Raw genomic sequence first — 19,450 nt, forward strand, 5'->3', positions numbered from 1 at the left:
TCATTATGTATATGTATATGTACATGTATATGTACATGTGTATGTATATGATCCTCAGGTTGTATTCCTTAAATATATATAAATATACAGAATTCCTTAAATATATTTTAATAAAAATTAGATAAAACAGTACTTTACCATAGCATTAGAAACTATAAACTACATAGCAAAGATGTGAAAGCCAGCCAGGCTGAGCTTCAAATCCCAGCAACTTGGAAGGCTGTGGCAGGAGGGTCACTTGAGCTCAGAAATTTAAAACTAGCCTGGGCAACATAGTGAGACTTCATCTCTACTGAAAACTATAAACCAGGCGTCCCCAAACTTTTTACACAGAGGGCCAGTTCACTGTCCCTCAGACCATTGGAGGGCCACCACATACTGTGCTCCTCTCACTGACCACCAGTGAAAGAGGTGTCCCTTCCTGAAGTGCAGCGGGGGACCAGATAAATGGCCTAGGGGGCTGCATGTGGCCTGCCGGCCGTGGTTTGGGGACACTTGCTATAAACATTATCCAGGTGTGGCAGTGTGGGCCTGCAGCCCCAGGTGCTCAGTGGATGAGGCCCTAGGATCTCATGGGCCTGAGAATTCCCTGCTGCAGTGAGCTGTGACTGTGCCCCTGTACTCCAGCCTGAGAGAAAGAGTGAGATTCTGTCTAAAAATGAATGAAAAAAAAAAAAAAGTGAAAGCCTGTATATGGAAGACTAGCAGGTATTTCTGAGAGCATTTAAAGATCTTTGGAATAAAGGATGTTCCTTCTTGCATTTCAAGATAGCTATTGTTCTGGGGTCACCCTTGCTATTTCTTAGGAATATGAAGTTCTTCCAAACCATTCCTATAAAAAGGACCATTTTGAGAAAGTTGTATTGAATCTGTGGATTGCTTTGAGTTGTATTTTTCTTAACCATGTTACATCTTTTAACACATGGACACAAGATATCTTTCCACTTACTTAGGTCTTCTTTAATCTCCTTGAGCAATGTTCACAGAACTGAAAAAAAACAACTTGAACTTCATATGGAACCAGAAAAGAGCATGTATAGCCATGACAATCCTAAGAAAAAAGAACAAAGCTGGAGGCATCACACTACCTGACTTCAAACTATACTACAGGGCTACAATAATCAAACAGCATGGTACTGGTACCAAAACAGAGATATAGACCAACAGAACCGAACAGAGGCCTCAGAAGTAATGTCATACATCTACAACCATCTGATCTTTGACAAACCTGACAAAAACAAGCAATGGAGAAAGGATTCCCTGTTTAATAAATGGTGTTGGGGAAACGGGCTAGCCACGTGCAGAAAGCTGAAACTGGACTCCTTCCTTACACTTTAGACAAAAATTAAGTCCAGATAAATGAAAGATTTAAACGTAAGACCTAACACCATAAAAACCCATGAAGAAAACCTAGGAAATACCATGCAGGACATAGGCATAGGCAAGGACTTCATGACTCAAACACCAGAAGCATTGGAAACAAAAGGCAAAATAGACAAAATAGATCTAATTAAACCTAAGAGCTTCTGCACAGCAAAAGAAACAATCATTAGAGTGAACCAGAACCCAACAAAATGCAAAAAACATTTTGCAAGTTACCCATCTCACAAAAAACTAATCATCAGAATCCATAAAGAACCAAAACAAATATATGAGAGAAAAAGCAACCCCATGAAAGAGTAGGCAAAGGCTATGAACAGACACTTTTCAAAAGATGACATTCAGGTGGCCAAGAAACATAAGAAAAAAATGCTCAGCATCACTGGTCATTAGAAAAATGCAAATCAAAATCACATTCAGATACCATCTCACGCCATTTAGAATGGTGATCATTAAAATATCAGGAGACAACAGATGCTGGAGAGGATGTGGAGAAATAGGAATTCTTTTACCCTGTTGGTGGAAATATAAATTACTTCAATCATTGTGGAAGACAGTGTGGCGATTCCTCAAGGATCTAGAAATAGAAATACCATTTGACCCAGCAATCCCATTACTGGGTGTATACCCAAAGGATTATAAATCCTTCTATTATAAAGACACATGCACACATATGATCATTGTGGCACTGTTTACAATAGCAAAGACTTACAACCAACCCAAATGCCCATCAATAACACAGTGGATAAAGAAAAAGTTGCACATATACACCAGGGAATACTATGTAGCCATAAAAAAGGATGAGTTCATTTCCTTTGCAGGGACATGGATAAAGCTGGAAACCATCATTCTCAGCAAACTGAAACAAGAACAGAAAACCAAACACCACATGTTTTCACTCATAAGAGAATGTTGAACAATGAGAACACAAGGACACAGGAGGGGAACATCACAAACTGAGGTCTGTTGAGGGTTGGGGGCGAGGGAGGGATAGCAGGGCATGGGGAGATTGAGAAAAAATAGCATTAGGACAAATACCTAATGTAAGTGATGGAGGGATGGAGGCAGCCAACCACCATGGCGTGTGTAGACCTATGAAACAATCGTGCAAGATCTGCACATGCACCCCAGGACTTAAAGTCAAATAAAGAAAAAATGAAAAGAAAAAGAAGATACACCCTGGGATGCGGTTTGTTCCCAGGAATTTGAAATATTTAAACAATGGTTCAACGATCACTTGACAGTTACACTATAAACAGGAATAAGATACACAGAGTTCAACATCATTACTTTGAGAAGATAAATTTTAATGTCATTTTCAATCTTTAAAATCTTTGGTTTTATTTTGAGAAAAAATCGTCAATCTTAAAAAGATCACTGCAAAAATAAAGGATTATAATCCATTTGCTTTTTCATATAAGAAACTTGGAAATATGATCATATGAAGGTCAACAGTCAACAGTCAATGTAGTGTGGCATATTAAGAACTGACGTTCATATAATAGGTAAGTTTAGAGAGATTACATTTCATGAGGAAATGTTTTATGAATTTTAATGGGGTATGTTTATTTAAATCTAATTTTTTATTCTGTTTTGGGAAATAGTCGTCTGTTTCTTTTAGTGTATTCTCCTTCCCATCCACATATGTGGAATCTACCTATATTCTGCTCTTTTGAAATAGTTTAAAAGACTCAAAGAGAATGGCCTGGGCTTTGCAAATCCTTAGTCTGACAGACATTTCCCTGGCTGCTCATTTAAATAGATATTAGCAGCTAAATAAGTAAACTACGTATCTTGTCAGTCAGAAATTAACAAAGGCTTCAAAATCAGTGAATTCTCTGTTTTGCTATGGCCTTATGTGCCGACAGTCTTATCTTAAGAGAAAAACTTTTAATAGTATAGATTAACATTAACTTTGGCCAAAATTAAAATGCAGGTAGGGAATTTTTTTCCAACAGAAACTAGGAAAAGCAAAGATAGAGTAAAAATGGAAAATTTCCAGTATAGAGATATAAATATAGTAATTGACACCTCCAGGGATGATTAATGAATAAAATGGTTAGGGGATGATCATTTGAACACTGGATATTAATACTTTTAAAAATGATTTTTCCAATTACTTCAGTATCAATAAGGTGTCTCTGAAAGGTACAGAACTGGTATCACAATCATGGTGATAGAAAAATGGTGGAACAGTCCTAGTACCACAATCATGGTGGTAGACAAATGGTGGAAAAGTCCTGGTACCATGATCATGGTGGCAGACAAATGGTGGAACAGTCCTGGTACCATGATCATGGTGATAGACACATGGTGGAACAGTCCTGGTATCATGATCATGGAGATAGACAAATGGTAGAACAGCCCTGGTATCACAATCATGGTGGTAGACAAATGGTGGAACAGTCCTGGTACCATGATCATGGTGCTAGACAAATGGTGGAACAGTCCTGGTACCATGATCATAGATAGACAAATGGTGGAACAGTCCTGGTATCACGATCATGGTGGTAGACAAATGGTGCAATAGTCCTGGTACCACGATCATGGTGATAGACAAATGGTGGAACAGTCCTGGTATCACAGTCATAGTGGTATACAAATGGTGGAACAGTCCTGGTATCACGATAATGGTGATAGACAAATGGTGGAACAGTTCTGGTATCACAGTCATGGTGGTAGACAAATAGTGGAACAGTCCTGGTATCACAGTAATGGTGATAGACAAATGGTGGAACAGTCCTGGTATCACAGTCATGGTGATAGAAAAATGATGGAACAGTCCTGGTATCACAGTAATGGTGGTAGACAAATAGTGGAACAGTCCTGGTATCACAGTAATGGTGATAGACAAATGGTGGAACAGTCCTGGTATCATAGTAATGGTGGTAGACAAATGGTGGAACAGTCCTGGTATCACAGTAATGGTGGTAGACAAATGGTGGAACAGTCCTGGTATCACAGTAATGGTGATAGACAAATGGTGGAACGGTCCTGGTATCACGATCATGGTGGTAGACAAATGGTGGAACAGTCCTGGTATCATGATCATGGTGGTAGACAAATAGTGGAACAGTCCTGGTACCACAATCATGGTGATAGACAAATGGTGGAACAGTCCTGGCATCACGATCATTGTGGTAAACCAATGGTGGAAGAGTCCTGGTATCACGATCATGGTGATAGACAAATGGTGGAACAGTCCTCGTATAAAGATCATGCTGACAGACAAATGGTGGAACAGTACTGGTATCAGTATCATGGTGATAGACCAATAAAACAGTCCAGGTATCACGATCATGGTGATAGACAAATGGTAGAACAGTCCTGGTATCACAGTAATGGCAGTAGACAAATGGTGGAACAGTCCTGGTATCACAGTAATGGTGATAGACAAATGTCGGAACAGTCCTGGTGTCATGATCATGGTGATAGACAAATGGTGGAACAGTTCTGGTATCACGATCATGGTGATAGACAAATGGTGGAACAGTCCTGCTACCACGATCATGGTGGTAGACAAATGGTAAAACAGTCCTGGTACCACGATCATGGTGATAGACAAATGGTGGAACAGTCCTGGTACCACGATCATGGTGATAGACAAATGGTGGAACAGTCCTGGTACCACAATCATGGTGGTAGACAAATGGTGGAACAGTCCTGATATCACAATTATGGTGATAGACAAATGATGGAACAGTCCTGGTGTCACAGTAGTGGTGATAGACAAATGGTGAAAAGTCGTCGTATCACAGTCATGGTGGTAGACAAATGGTGGAACAGTCCTGGTACCACAATCATTTAGATAGACAAATGGTGGAACAGTCCTGGTACCATAATCATGGTGATAGACAAATGGTGGAACAGTCTTAGTATCACGATCATGGTGGTAGACAAATGGTAGAAGAATTCTGGTATCACGATCATGGTGATAGGGATATGGTGGAACAGTCCTGGTACCATGATCATGGTGATAGACAAATGGTGGAACAGTCCTGGTACCACAATCATGGTGATAGACAAATGGTGGAACAGTCCTGGTACCATAATCATGGTGATAGACAAATGGTGGAACAGTCTTGGTATCATGATCATGGTGGTAGACAAATGGTGGAAGAGTCCTGGTATCACGATCATGGTGATAGGGATATGGTGGAACAGTCCTGGTCTCAGGATGATGGTGGTTTACAAATGGTGGAATAGTCCTGGAATCACAAGCATTGTGGTAGGCAAATGGTGGAACAGTCCTGGTATGACGATCATGGTGATAGACAAATGGTGGAACAGTCCTGGTATCACAGTAATGGTGATAGACAAATGGTGGAACACTCCTGGTATCACAGTAATGGTGATAGACAAATGGTGGAACACTCCTGGTATCACAGTAATGGTGATAGACAAATGGTGGAACAGTCCTGGTATCACAGTAATGGTGATAGACAAATGGTGGAACACTCCTGGTATCACAGTAATGGTGATAGACAAATCGAACAGTCCAGGTATCACGATCATGGTGGGAGACACACAGGAACTTCTCTGCCTGCAGATGGCTGAGGTAGCACTGACCCTGCAGTGTTCCCGCAAAAACACTTAGGCTGAAGTTAATCATGAGGACATTTTCAGACAACTGCAGAGTATAAACCATCGACGCAGACAGCTGACCTGTCTACAGACAAGCCCATGTCACCACCATCAATGACAACAACAAAAAGGTGAGGAGACACTTTGGGTTCAAAAGAACTAAAGCAATGGAGCTACATTATCTTTCGACTCTTTTTCAACCCAAAATGTCTCTTCTCTTTCAGTTGTGTGATCTGGGGTGACATGGGCTGTCGGAAGGAGACAGGTCCGTCGTGCTGCTCACTGGTCTACATTCTGAAGTTGTCTGGAGATTACCTCAGGCTATGAAACTCAGGCTAAGTGTTTTCAGCAAGAACATGGCATTGTTCACAATCTGCACTGGCAGAGTCCCAGGTGACGTGTTGTCTTAGTGTGGGAATATGACCCCTATCCGGGAGACCAGGTGGAGTTTTATCACCATCATAGTGAGAAACCTACTGTCCATGTCCAAAGTCAAGCGAACATGCTCTTCTACAAATAAAAAAGAGCATATGTGTAAGCCTGGCAGGTGTAAAATAACTCAGGATAGGCTGGATACATGGAATCCAATATATCCAGTGAGTACCGGAAGACTTCAGGCTCTTCTGCTTCCACCAGCTCCATGATGAGCCTAGAAAAGGGAAAAAAAAAAAAAAAACAAAGAATAAGTCAAGGAAAATAAGACACCACAGAGCCCCAACTAGATTTCATGGGGAGCACAAGAAAGTGGTTACTAAAAAAATAAAAATAGATCCCTTAATGACGTAACAAATTATTGCCCTATGTTGGGATGGGCAAGAGTAGGGTAAAAAAGAATGAAAGAAAGAGAGAGAGAGAGAGAGAGAGAGAGAGAGAGAGAGTAAGCTGAGCTAACCGCCCAGGTGACACACTCATGAGGGAGGAAAAGGACACTCTGAGTGAGTACCCTCAGGACACACGGCGGACACTGATCATAAAAACAAGTATGGTCAAACTACGGCACTTAGTACATGATAAGCGGAGGAAGAAATGGAAACCTGAATATCTACTGCAACGAAAACCAACAGCAATGTTCGTAGGAATAGTTCAGGCTTCGCTGAAACCATGGTGTCGATATTGTCAGCCCACTCCCTTCTCCCTGGACCTGGCATCTCCAGGTGTCTGCTCAAAGTTACCTGGGGCATGGTGGGTCTTGGTCTTCTTCCTCTTCTTGCTTATTTTAATCTCTGCAATAAATTCAGACAGGGACAGACAAAATAAGCCAATTCCCCTACACCCATAACAGTCCACTGTCTAATCCCTACACACGGACCTCAGGCTCCTCAGCATGAGGACAGGACAATGTGAGAGACAGACTTCAGGAGATCCCAAGGCCAATCATGATAGAGATTCCTTGGTTTGTGTCTCAGAACCAATGGTGAAGTGTCCCTATTCTGGTAGACCATTAACCTTTGATCCCAAGTGTGTACAAACAGTTACACCAAGTTTGTACAAACAGGGAAGAACCTCCCAGACATGCTTGGGGAACAAAACTCATGAGGAACTTGGTAGCTGGCAAGAGACATTGAATTCAGATGGACAGACAACTTGTCGGCATGCACTGCATAGCTTGGTGTGAGTGTGCAAAACCTGCCTTGCGTTTCAATGTCCTGACAGTCGGTCCAGGGTGCGACGGGCATGGCCTGAGACTAGAGAGAGAGCAAAGCTCACTGACCCACCCCATGTACGTGCCTCAGACTGAAACCAGAGTGACTGAAATCTACACTGATGTACAGGGTCAGCCCACAGAGATGACAACTCTCAGCCCGGACAGGGGAGCAAAGCCCAAAGACTATGGGGTCTATCTGGGACACAAAATGGAGCTTTACTGCCTTCACAATGGAGTACTCACTGTCTATGTCACAAGCCAAGTCGACTTGCTGCTCCTCTAATGAGTGCAAGTTGCTCCTGTAAGGCTCATTGAAGGCAGATGTGCCAGGAGGAACTGAAAGAGTCGAATAACCTTCATCCCAGGACTCCTGGGGGGCTTCTTCCTCCACAGACTCCTGCAGATTCCTGATGAGCCAGGCAGGACAGGGTGACAGAAGATTAAACCAACAGAGATTAGACAACAGAGTTTCCCAGCTGATCTGATGGAAGTCAGAATGAAGTGGTCCCAGAAAGCAAAGGAATTTTTCCTTCAAGAGAAAAAAAAAAAAACTATCCTTCAAATTGCAGGGCAGAGGGTGACTACCCTGGGGACAGATCACAAATGAGCAGCAGGTGCTCAGTGCATTTGCCACAGATGAGCCACTGCAGGACACCCAGACTAATAAGGGGCTTCAACTACCTCGCATCAGTTGTGTTCAATTTTATATGTGGCATTCAAGAGAACAGAGCTCTTGAGGCATTCCAGACACCCAGATTTTGGGTATTAAGGACCTCCATTTTCCAGTACGTTGATATCATATGTATATTTTTTGAATTTCTTCTATTCACAAATCCGAGCAAACATGCCAAAAGAAATACACAGAGAGCATACATGCGTCTCTCAATGGATTCAAACACAAGGGAGAGAACAGGTGAAACCAACAAATCCCTGTGGGCTGAAGTCACCTGGCTCACGGACTGTAGACTCCTATCTTGGGAGGACTAAGAAATTAAACCGTATAAAAGTGCCAAAATTCACGCACAACATTGTCAATAAAGACAATTTGTAGCTGGGTGAAAGGAAGAAAGACTTCCAGTCATCACTTCCTCAGTTTCCCTAAATCTGCTGGCTGCAGGTGTCACTACTGAACACACAGCTCAAAACCCCACAGCATTACCTGTGGGGTACGGGCCCTTTTTCTTCCTCGTCATCATCATCACTTTGACTTTCTGTAAACAAATTCAGAGAAGCAGGTCACGTGAAGAACATCACACTTCGCATGTGATCAAATCAGTGTTAAGTCACAGCACAAGCACAGAATTGTTCCCAGGGCAAGAATACAAATTCTGACAGGAAGATTCCAGGGTGCCCTAGATGAAGCCTGGTGAGTAGATGAGCCTGCTTTCCAGATGCCCGGGCTAAAATCTCCCTGTACAGGTACACCATAATGCCGTATTCTCTCCGCGAGTCTATGCAAAGTTAAACCACATTTTTTCCCAGAAGGTCTCCAAAAATTAGTCACACTATTTTCGGGGAGTGTTGCTACAACACTGACGTATCTCACCAGGTAGCAAGGTCACTGAATGGTCACAGGCATCTAGACATGAAACCGGACAATATGTAAACTCTAACAACACCTGCTCGAAAAAGAATCTGCGAGCTTTGCGCAGTGGCAGTATCCGAGCCAATGAGTTTTATCTGAGATGAGATTATTGCTCATTGAAAACTTTCCCCGATACCCCGCCGTGATGACAGGCAATAGAGTCGGCATTGACCCTTTCTGACAGTCTCTAGGGAGAAGGAATAAAAAAAAAAAAAAAAAAACCACACACACAAACAAAAAAAGAATCTGCGGGCCGGGCACGGTGGCTCACGCCTGGAATCCCAGCACTCTGAAAGGCCGAGGTGAGCACTTCACGAGGTCAGGAGATCGGGACCATCCCGGCTGACACGGTGAAAGCCTGTCTCTACTAAAAATACAAAGAAATTAGCTGGGCACGGTGGCACGCGCCTAAGTCTCAGCAACTCGGGAGGCTGAGGCAGAACAATCGTCTGAAACCAGGAGGCAGAGGTTGTAGTCACCTGAGATCGTGCAACTGAACTCCAGCCTGAATGACAGAGGGACACTCCATCTCAAAAAAAAAAAAAAAAATCCTTGATTTGAAAGGACAAGGTGGGTCAAAAATTGGAGGTCTGGAGTTCAAAACCAGCCTGGCCAATATGGTGAAACCTCGTCTCCACTAAAAATACAAAAATTAGCCAGGTGTGGTGGTGGGCACCTGTGGTCCCAGCTACTCAGGAGGCAGAGGCAGGAGAATCACTGGAGTCCGTGAAGCGGAGATTGCAGTAAGCCAAGAGGGTGCCACTGCACTCCAGCCTGGGTGACAAAAAAGACTCCAACTCAACAACAGCAAACAACACGTGATGCTACCAAGAAAAATCGCACCGGCCGTGGCACCGATGGGGCGGAGAGCCGGGGTGAGCCTTGCTTTACGGAAACATACCAGCAAGGTAAAGGGCAAATGTTTTCATCCTGGTTTCAAGGTGACTGTGCAGCTAAGCAAGCTGACTTAAAAGAGATCAAGACTGAAGCTCGGAGCAGTGAAACCTGGGGAACGATATCCCCCAATAAACAGGCAAGGCTCCCCGTTTCCTTAAAAAGAAATGGCAACTCCATGAACTTCGTTCAGGGACAGATGACATCATTACAGGTGATGAGAGATACCGACTCAAAGCTAGGACACCTGACAGACACCTACTGGACACCTCCAGCACTCAGGCGACCATGAGTTTGTCACACTGGCCTGGGGTCTGGTAACTTGATACTTGGGCCTGGGAGACAAACGCACGGCACGAGCTGAGGAAGAGATAAAAATTCCCTGATCATCCGTGTTTACTATCCCATCCCACATTTTTATTCCAACCCATCCGTGTGTATAGAGCCCGTCTTCCGAGGTGATCTTCCCCAGCCTAGACAGAGGTGCCAAAAACAAGGAATGTAGAGGTCACCTGAAAGAATGACCAGAGCATCCTCCACTACATCATGAGATGATGGACTCCCTGCCACCAGTGCAGAGTCCACGTTGTCTTCCTCAAACGTGATTTCATCGGTGTCTCCGTGAGGCTGGCTGGAGGCAGTCGGGCCGTAGCTACTTGAACGAGTGATGGCACATTCCTCCAGTGAGTCTTCAGGGACTCTCTGGACATCAACCTTTGGCACCTCCCCGATGAGCCTGACGGTATAGAGATGACAAAACGTTAAACAAAGGGGGATTGGACCCCACGAAGTCCTGGCTGGTTTTCACGGGAGGAATAAGACAGGGGTCTCAGAAGGCAAATGGGAGGTTCCCTTTGAGAGGAAACAGGCAATCCTCCTCTCTGCCACAGAGCATGGCTGCCATGGGAACCGGAGAGAAAGGGAGCAGCTGGTATTCATCACACGGGGCAGAAAGGAGCTGAGAAGAACAGAGACTCAGTTATCCCTGCAGAATTCAGACACGGCACTCGGCACATACGAAGAACCACAACAGCTGCCACGCCCTGTGTCTCAGTTGGGTTCAACTGAACGTATTGGGGCCAAGGGAGCGGAGGCTTTTGGCCCACGGTAGACACCAGAGAGGGTGAGTTTCTAGGACTTTCCCATACTTTACCACCCACTACTTGCCCCTGATTATTCAGCATTACCTGGGGGCACGTGACTCCTGTATTATCTCAGCCTCTGCGACATGAACACCTTCATCCTCATCTGCGTCATTTTCTGCAAGTACAGATGTGTTCGTTCAGATATTTCCCACTTCACACTCTGCAAGCACAGTCAGCCCAATGTGCACAGGGACACGGACGTCCGTGTGTGGGTCCCTGATCTACTGAAAGCTCTCACGATTTCTCTTTCACAAGAGAACCCTGGCACGGTTTCCTGATCCACCGGGCAATGCATTTCTGATCCGGAGGCTCACCGTCAAGAGGAGGCCAAATGTTGAAAAGACCTTCTGCTCCCACATCACTGGAGGCTCGTGGGGCCTCTCTCCGGACTTTGGCAGCTGTCTCCCCCATCCTGACACAGATCCGATGCCCAGGGACACGCTTGCCTCCCTGTCACAGTTCACATTTACAACCCGTTTCTTTCCCTTAGGAGAGGACAAACAAACTTGTCCCACAATTCTCTGCACATCAGGTGACTTCACAGGCCCTCCCAGTGGCTTCTGCTATGTTATTCTGGGACGTTCTCTCCACAGGGAGTGCTCCGGTCTGAACCGCTTCCTAACACCCAATGCCCGCACATCAAGTGCTGTCTCCAACACCACACAGCGAGGGGCTTCATCTCATCTGGAGAAGCGGTCCTAAGTGATCGCACATTTGAATGCCTCAGACGTTGCAAGGCATCTGCCTTTGCAGATGGAGAGAGAGAAATTTGCCTGACTTTGCAGATGAAGAGACAGAAAGTCAGGAAGGAGAAATCAATTGCTCACCGACAGTTACTAAAGACACTGCTGAAGATACAGCCTGGGAACCTTCCTTCTGAATCCAGAGCTCTTTCCACTCCAACAACCGCCCTCCTGTCACAGCCTCCTTTCTGTCCTCTGCAACTGGACAGATGCCGCCTCTTGTTCCAAAGACCACCTCCCATCACATAATGGGCGGAGCAGAGTCCTCTTTAAGCTCCCACGGGGGGTACCGTGTACTATCACCGGAGTTCCCCCAGGCTCCCACAACGGAGCCTTCCCTGCCGGACCTCAGCGGAAACCTCAACTGAATGGCAGTTCACGAGCCTCAGCCATTTAGACCCACAGCCTAGACGCTACGTGTCTGCAGGATCTTCTGTGCTACAGAGAGGATTCCTGTCAACATGATTTAGCCTCTTGCTGAGAAAAACAGGTGGTTCTGTGCCTGTGCCGGGAATCCGTAGCTGAGATTTGACCCTGAGTCCCACACCCGCCATTACTGCAGACGTGGAAAGGTGGCTACATACTCTGGCCTCTCTCTCATCCATTTTTAGCAAAATGTTAAAATACAAAGTTATATTTGCCTAGAGGTATGGGGAAAATGAAATACATTCTGATGAAGAGAGCGTTCCGTTTCTCAGACAAAACACAGAACACTCTTCAGCACACTCATGATGGTCAACCTATAGAACTTACCTTCCGTCTTCAGCCGGCAGCCCAGGTCGCAGGCCGCCTGGCTCATGAGAAGTTTATTTTGCTTGTCTTCGTATTTCTGGTCCTCCTCATGATCTTTTCCATCTTCTGTAAACAAATTCAGAGAAGCAGGTCACGTGAAGAACATCACACTTCACATGTGACCAAATCAGCGTTAAGTCACAGCACAAGCACAGAATTGTTCCCAGGGCAAGAATACAAATTCTGACGGGAAGATTCCAGGGTGCCCTAGATGAAGCCTGGTGAGTAGATGAGCCTGCTTTCCAGATGCCCGGGCTAAAATCTCCCTGTACAGGTACACCATAATGCCGTATTCTCTCCGCGAGTCTATGCAAAGTTAAACCACATTTTTTCCCAGAAAGTCTCCAAAAATTAGTCAAACTATTTTCGGGGAGTGTTGCTACAACACTGACGTATCTCACCAGGTAGCAAGGTCACTGAATGGTCACAGGCATCTAGACATGAAACCGGACAATATGTAAACTCTAACAACACCTGCTCGAAAAAGAATCTGCGAGCTTTGCGCAGTGGCAGTATCCGAGCCAATGAGTTTTATCTGAGATGAGATTATTGCTCATTGAAAACTTTCCCCGATACCCCGCCGGGAAGACAGGCAATAGAGTCGGCATTGACCCTTTCTGACAGTCTCTAGGGAGAAGGAATTAAAAAAAACAAAAACAAAAAAAAACACACACAAACAAAAAAGAATCTGCGGGCCGGACACGGTGGCTCACGCCTGGAATCCCAGCACTCTGAAAGGCCGAGGTGAGCACTTCACGAGGTCAGGAGATCGGGACCATCCCGGCTGACACGGTGAAAGCCTGTCTCTACTAAAAATACAAAGAAATTAGCTGGGCACGGTGGCACGGGCCTACAGTCTCAGCAACTCGGGAGGCTGAGGCAGAACAATCGTCTGAACCCAGGAGGGAGAGGTTGCAGTCACCTGAGATCGTGCAACTGAACTCCAGCCTGAATGACAGAAGGACACTCCATCTCAAAAAAAAAAAAAAAAAAAAAAAAAAATCCTTGATTTGAAAGGACAAGGTGGGTCAAAAATTGGAGGTCTGGAGTTCAAAACCAGCCTGGCCAATATGGTGAAACCTCGTCTCCACTAAAAATACAAAAATTAGCCAGGTGTGGTGGTGGGCACCTGTGGTCCCAGCTACTCAGGAGGCAGAGGCAGGAGAATCACTGGAGTCCGTGAAGCGGAGATTGCAGTAAGCCAAGAGGGTGTCACTGCACTCCAGCCTGGGTGACAAAAAAAAGACTCCAACTCAACAACAGCAAACAACACGTGATGCTACCAAGAAAAATAGCACCGGCCGTGGCACCGATGGGGCGGAGAGCCGGGGTGAGCCTTGCTTTACGGAAACATACCAGCAAGGTAAAGGGCAAATGTTTTCATCCTGGTTTCAAGGTGACTGTGCAGCTAAGCAAGCTGACTTAAAAGAGATCAAGACTGAAGCTCGGAGCAGTGAAACCTGGGGAACGATATCCCCCAATAAACAGGCAAGGCTCCCCGTTTCCTTAAAAAGAAATGGCAACTCCATGAACTTCGTTCAGGGACAGATGACATCATTACAGGTGATGAGAGATACCGACTCAAAGCTAGGACACCTGACAGACACCTACTGGACACCTCCTGCACTCAGGTGACCGTGAGTTTGTCACACTGGCCTGGGGTCTGGTAACTTGATACTTGGGCCTGGGAGACAAACGCACGGCACGAGCTGAGGAAGAGATAAAAATTCCCTGGTCATCTGTGTTTACTATCCCATCCCACATTTTTATTCCAACCCATCCGTGTGTATAGAGCCCGTCTTCCGAGGTGATCTTCCCCAGCCTAGACAGAGGTGCCAAAAACAAGGAATGTAGAGGTCACCTGAAAGAATGATCAGAGCATCCTCCACTACATCATGAGATGATGGACTCCCTGCCACCAGTGCAGAGTCCACGTGGTCTTCCTCAAACGTGATTTCATCGGTGTCTCCGTGAGGCTGGCTGGAGGCAGTCGGGCCGTAGCTACTTGAACGAGTGATGGCACATTCCTCCAGTGAGTCTTCAGGGACTCTCTGGACATCAACCTTTGGCACCTCCCCGATGAGCCTGACGGTATAGAGATGACAAAACGTTAAACAAAGGGGGATTGGACCCCACGAAGTCCTGGCTGGTTTTCACGGGAGGAATAAGACAGGGGTCTCAGAAGGCAAATGGGAGGTTCCCTTTGAGAGGAAACAGGCAATCCTCCTCTCTGCCACAGAGCATGGCTGCCATGGGAACCGGAGAGAAAGGGAGCAGCTGGTATTCATCACACGGGGCAGAAAGGAGCTGAGAAGAACAGAGACTCAGTTATCCCTGCAGAATTCAGACACGGCACTCGGCACATACAAAGAACCACAACAGCTGCCACGCCCTGTGTCTCAGTTGGGTTCAACTGAACGTATTGTGGCCAAGGGAGTGGAGGCTTTTGGCCCACGGTAGACACCAGAGAGGGTGAGTTTCTAGAACTTTCCCATACTTTACCACCCACTACTTGCCCCTGATTATTCAGCATTACCTGGAGGCACGTGACTCCTGTATTATCTCAGCCTCTGCGACATGAACACCTTCATCCTCATCTGCGTCATTTTCTGCAAGTACAGATGTGTTCGTTCAGATATTTCCCACTTCACACTCTGCAAGCACAGTCAGCCCAATGTGCACAGGGACACGGACGTCCGTGTGTGGGTCCCTGATCTACTGAAAGCTCTCACGATTTCTCTTTCACAAGAGAACCCTGGCACGGTTTCCTGATCCACCGGGCAATGCATTTCTGATCCGGAGGCTCACCGTCAAGAGGAGGCCAAATGTTGAAAAGACCTTCTGCTCCCACATCACTGGAGGCTCGTGGGGCCTCTCTCTGGACTTTGGCAGCTGTCTCCCCCATCCTGACACAGATCTGATGCCCAGGGACACGCTTGCCTCCCTGTCACAGTTCACATTTACAACCCGTTTCTTTCCCTTAGGAGAGGACAAACAAACTTGTCCCACAATTCTCTGCACATCAGGTGACTTCACAGGCCCTCCCAGTGGCTTCTGCTATGTTATTCTGGGACGTTCTCTCCACAGGGAGTGCTCCGGTCTGAACCGCTTCCTAACACCCAATGCCCGCACATCAAGTGCTGTCTCCAACACCACACAGCGAGGGGCTTCATCTCATCTGGAGAAGCGGTCCTAAGTGATCGCACATTTGAATGCCTCAGACGTTGCAAGGCATCTGCCTTTGCAGATGGAGAGAGAGAAATTTGCCTGACTTTGCAGATGAAGAGACAGAAAGTCAGGAAGGAGAAATCAATTGCTCACCGACAGTTACTAAAGACACTGCTGAAGATACAGCCTGGGAACCTTCCTTCTGAATCCAGAGCTCTTTCCACTCCAACAACCGCCCTCCTGTCACAGCCTCCTTTCTGTCCTCTGCAACTGGACAGATGCCGCCTCTTGTTCCAAAGACCACCTCCCATCACATTATGGGCGGAGCAGAGTCCTCTTTAAACTCCCACGGCGGGTACCGTGTACTATCACCGGAGTTCCCCCAGGCTCCCACAACGGAGCCTTCCCTGCCAGACCTCAGCGGAAACCTCAACTGAATGGCAGTTCACGAGCCTCAGCCATTTAGACCCACAGCCTAGACGCTACGTGTCTGCAGGATCTTCTGTGCTACAGAGAGGATTCCTGTCAACATGATTTAGCCTCTTGCTGAGAAAAACAGGTGGTTCTGTGCCTGTGCCGGGAATCCGTAGCTGAGATTTGACCCTGAGTCCCACACCCGCCATACTGCAGACGTGGAAAGGTGGCTACATACTCTGGCCTCTCTCTCATCCATTTTTAGCAAAATGTTAAAATACAAAGTTATATTTGCCTAGAGGTATGGGGAAAATGAAATACATTCTGATGAAGAGAGCGTTCCGTATCTCAGACAAAACACAGAACACTCTTCAGCACACTCGTGATGGTCAACCTATAGAACTTACCTTCCGTCTTCAGCCGGCAGCCCAGGTCGCAGGCCGCCTGGCTCATAAGAAGTTTATTTTGCTTGTCTTCGTATTTCTGGTCCTCCTCATGATCTTTTCCATCTTCTGTAAACAAATTCAGAAAAGCAGGTCACGTGAAGAACATCACATTTCACATGTGACCAAATCAGCGTTAAGTCACAGCACAAGCACAGAATTGTTCCCAGGGCAAGAATACAAATTCTGACGGGAAGATTCCAGGGTGCCCTAGATGAAGCCTGGTGAGTAGATGAGCCTGCTTTCCAGATGCCCGGGCTAAAATCTCCCTGTACAGGTACACCATAATGCCGTATTCTCTCCGCGAGTCTATGCAAAGTTAAACCACATTTTTTCCCAGAAAGTCTCCAAAAATTAGTCACACTATTTTCGGGGAGTGTTGCTACAACACTGACGTATCTCACCAGGTAGCAAGGTCACTGAATGGTCACAGGCATCTAGACATGAAACCGGACAATATGTAAACTCTAACAACACCTGCTCGAAAAAGAATCTGCGAGCTTTGCGCAGTGGCAGTATCCGAGCCAATGAGTTTTATCTGAGATGAGATTATTGCTCATTGAAAACTTTCCCCGATACCCCGCCGGGAAGACAGGCAATAGAGTCGGCATTGACCCTTTCTGACAGTCTCTAGGGAGAAGGAATTAAAAAAAGAAAAAAAAAAAAAAAACACACACACACACAAACAAAAAAGAATCTGCGGGCCGGGCAAGGTGGCTCACGCCTGGAATCCCAGCACTCTGAAAGGCCGAGGTGAGCACTTCACGAGGTCAGGAGATCGGGACCATCCCGGCTGACACGGTGAAAGCCTGTCTCTGCTAAAAATACAAAGAAATTAGCTGGGCACGGTGGCATGCGCCTACAGTCTCAGCAACTTGGGAGGCTGAGGCAGAACTACCGTCTGAACCCAGGAGGCAGAGGTTGCAGTCACCTGAGATCGTGCAACTGAACTCCAGCCTGAATGACAGAGGGACACTCCATCTCAAAAAAAAAAAAAAAAATCCTTGATTTGAAAGGACAAGGTGGGTCAAAAATTGGAGGTCTGGAGTTCAAAACCAGCCTGGCCAATATGGTGAAACCTCGTCTCCACTAAAAATACAAAAATTAGCCAGGTGTGGTGGTGGGCACCTGTGGTCCCAGCTACTCAGGAGGCAGAGGCAGGAGAATCACTGGAGTCCGTGAAGCGGAGATTGCAGTAAGCCAAGAGGGTGCCACTGCACTCCAGCCTGGGTGACAAAATAAGACTCCAACTCAACAACAGCAAACAACACGTGATGCTACCAAGAAAAATCACACCGGCCGTGGCACTGACGGGGCGGAGAGCCGGGGTGAGCCTCGCTTTACGGAAACATACCAGCAAGGTAAAGGGCAAATGTTTTCATCCTGGTTTCAAGGTGACTGTGCAGCTAAGCAAGCTGACTTAAAAGAGATCAAGACTGAAGCTCGGAGCAGTGAAACCTGGGGAACGACATCCCCCAATAAACAGGCAAGGCTCCCCGTTTCCTTAAAAAGAAATGGCAACTCCATGAACATCGTTCAGGGACAGATGACATCATTACAGGTGATGAGAGATACCGACTCAAAGCTAGGACACCTGACAGACACCTACTGGACACCTCCTGCACTCAGGTGACCATGAGTTTGTCACACTGGCCTGGGGTCTGGTAACTTGATACTTGGGCCTGGGAGACAAACGCACGGCACGAGCTGAGGAAGAGATAAAAATTCCCTGATCATCCGTGTTTACTATCCCATCCCACATTTTTATTCCAACCCATCCGTGTGTATAGAGCCCGTCTTCCGAGGTGATCTTCCCCAGCCTAGACAGAGGTGCCAAAAACAAGGAATGTAGAGGTCACCTGAAAGAATGACCAGAGCATCCTCCACTACATCATGAGATGATGGACTCCCTGCCACCAGTGCAGAGTCCACGTTGTCTTCCTCAAACGTGATTTCATCGGTGTCTCCGTGAGGCTGGCTGGAGGCAGTCGGGCCGTAGCTACTTGAACGAGTGATGGCACATTCCTCCAGTGAGTCTTCAGGGACTCTCTGGACATCAACCTTTGGCACCTCCCCGATGAGCCTGACGGTATAGAGATGACAAAACGTTAAACAAAGGGGGATTGGACCCCACGAAGTCCTGGCTGGTTTTCACGGGAGGAATAAGACAGGGGTCTCAGAAGGCAAATGGGAGGTTCCCTTTGAGAGGAAACAGGCAATCCTCCTCTCTGCCACAGAGCATGGCTGCCATGGGAACCGGAGAGAAAGGGAGCAGCTGGTATTCATCACACGGGGCAGAAAGGAGCTGAGAAGAACAGAGACTCAGTTATCCCTGCAGAATTCAGACACGGCACTCGGCACATACAAAGAACCACAACAGCTGCCACGCCCTGTGTCTCAGTTGGGTTCAACTGAACGTATTGTGGCCAAGGGAGTGGAGGCTTTTGGCCCACGGTAGACACCAGAGAGGGTGAGTTTCTAGAACTTTCCCATACTTTACCACCCACTACTTGCCCCTGATTATTCAGCATTACCTGGAGGCACGTGACTCCTGTATTATCTCAGCCTCTGCGACATGAACACCTTCATCCTCATCTGCGTCATTTTCTGCAAGTACAGATGTGTTCGTTCAGATATTTCCCACTTCACACTCTGCA

At 46.4% G+C, this 19,450-nt stretch overlaps 1 protein-coding gene and 3 non-coding genes across 13 annotated transcripts in view; 3 read left to right on the forward strand and 1 right to left on the reverse strand.

Annotated features, from left to right (window-relative positions):
* Positions 1–6,338: 6,338 nt before the first annotated feature.
* Positions 6,339–19,450, reverse strand: part of LOC141581765 (NBPF family member NBPF8-like) — a 47,684-nt gene continuing 34,572 nt past the window's right edge. For 9 of the 10 annotated variants that reach the window (XM_074388023.1, XM_074388022.1, XM_074388020.1 and 6 more), the window contains 12 exons: positions 19,328–19,400; positions 18,653–18,876; positions 16,758–16,862; positions 15,305–15,377; positions 14,630–14,853; positions 12,730–12,834; positions 11,276–11,348; positions 10,601–10,824; positions 8,769–8,820; positions 7,853–8,016; positions 7,137–7,187; positions 6,339–6,613 (listed from right to left, as the gene is read on the reverse strand). In XM_074388023.1, the coding sequence (XP_074244124.1) occupies positions 6,438–6,613; positions 7,137–7,187; positions 7,853–8,016; positions 8,769–8,820; positions 10,601–10,824; positions 11,276–11,348; positions 12,730–12,834; positions 14,630–14,853; positions 15,305–15,377; positions 16,758–16,862; positions 18,653–18,876; positions 19,328–19,400 (1,544 nt within the window). In that variant the 3' untranslated portion in view covers positions 6,339–6,437. The remainder of the gene's footprint in view (positions 6,614–7,136; positions 7,188–7,852; positions 8,017–8,768; positions 8,821–10,600; positions 10,825–11,275; positions 11,349–12,729; positions 12,835–14,629; positions 14,854–15,304; positions 15,378–16,757; positions 16,863–18,652; positions 18,877–19,327; positions 19,401–19,450) is intronic. The other variant, XM_074388027.1, reaches the window with a different exon arrangement.
* On the forward strand, positions 9,250–9,390 carry LOC141581946 (U4 spliceosomal RNA). The gene has a single exon (XR_012514771.1). It is a non-coding gene; the product is annotated as a U4 spliceosomal RNA (small nuclear RNA).
* LOC141581949 (U4 spliceosomal RNA) lies at positions 13,264–13,404 on the forward strand. The gene has a single exon (XR_012514774.1). It is a non-coding gene; the product is annotated as a U4 spliceosomal RNA (small nuclear RNA).
* LOC141581947 (U4 spliceosomal RNA) lies at positions 17,292–17,432 on the forward strand. Its single transcript, XR_012514772.1, has one exon. It is a non-coding gene; the product is annotated as a U4 spliceosomal RNA (small nuclear RNA).

Source organism: Saimiri boliviensis, chromosome 17 (genome assembly GCF_048565385.1).
Source record: "Saimiri boliviensis isolate mSaiBol1 chromosome 17, mSaiBol1.pri, whole genome shotgun sequence".
NCBI classification, from domain to species: domain Eukaryota; kingdom Metazoa; phylum Chordata; class Mammalia; order Primates; family Cebidae; genus Saimiri; species Saimiri boliviensis.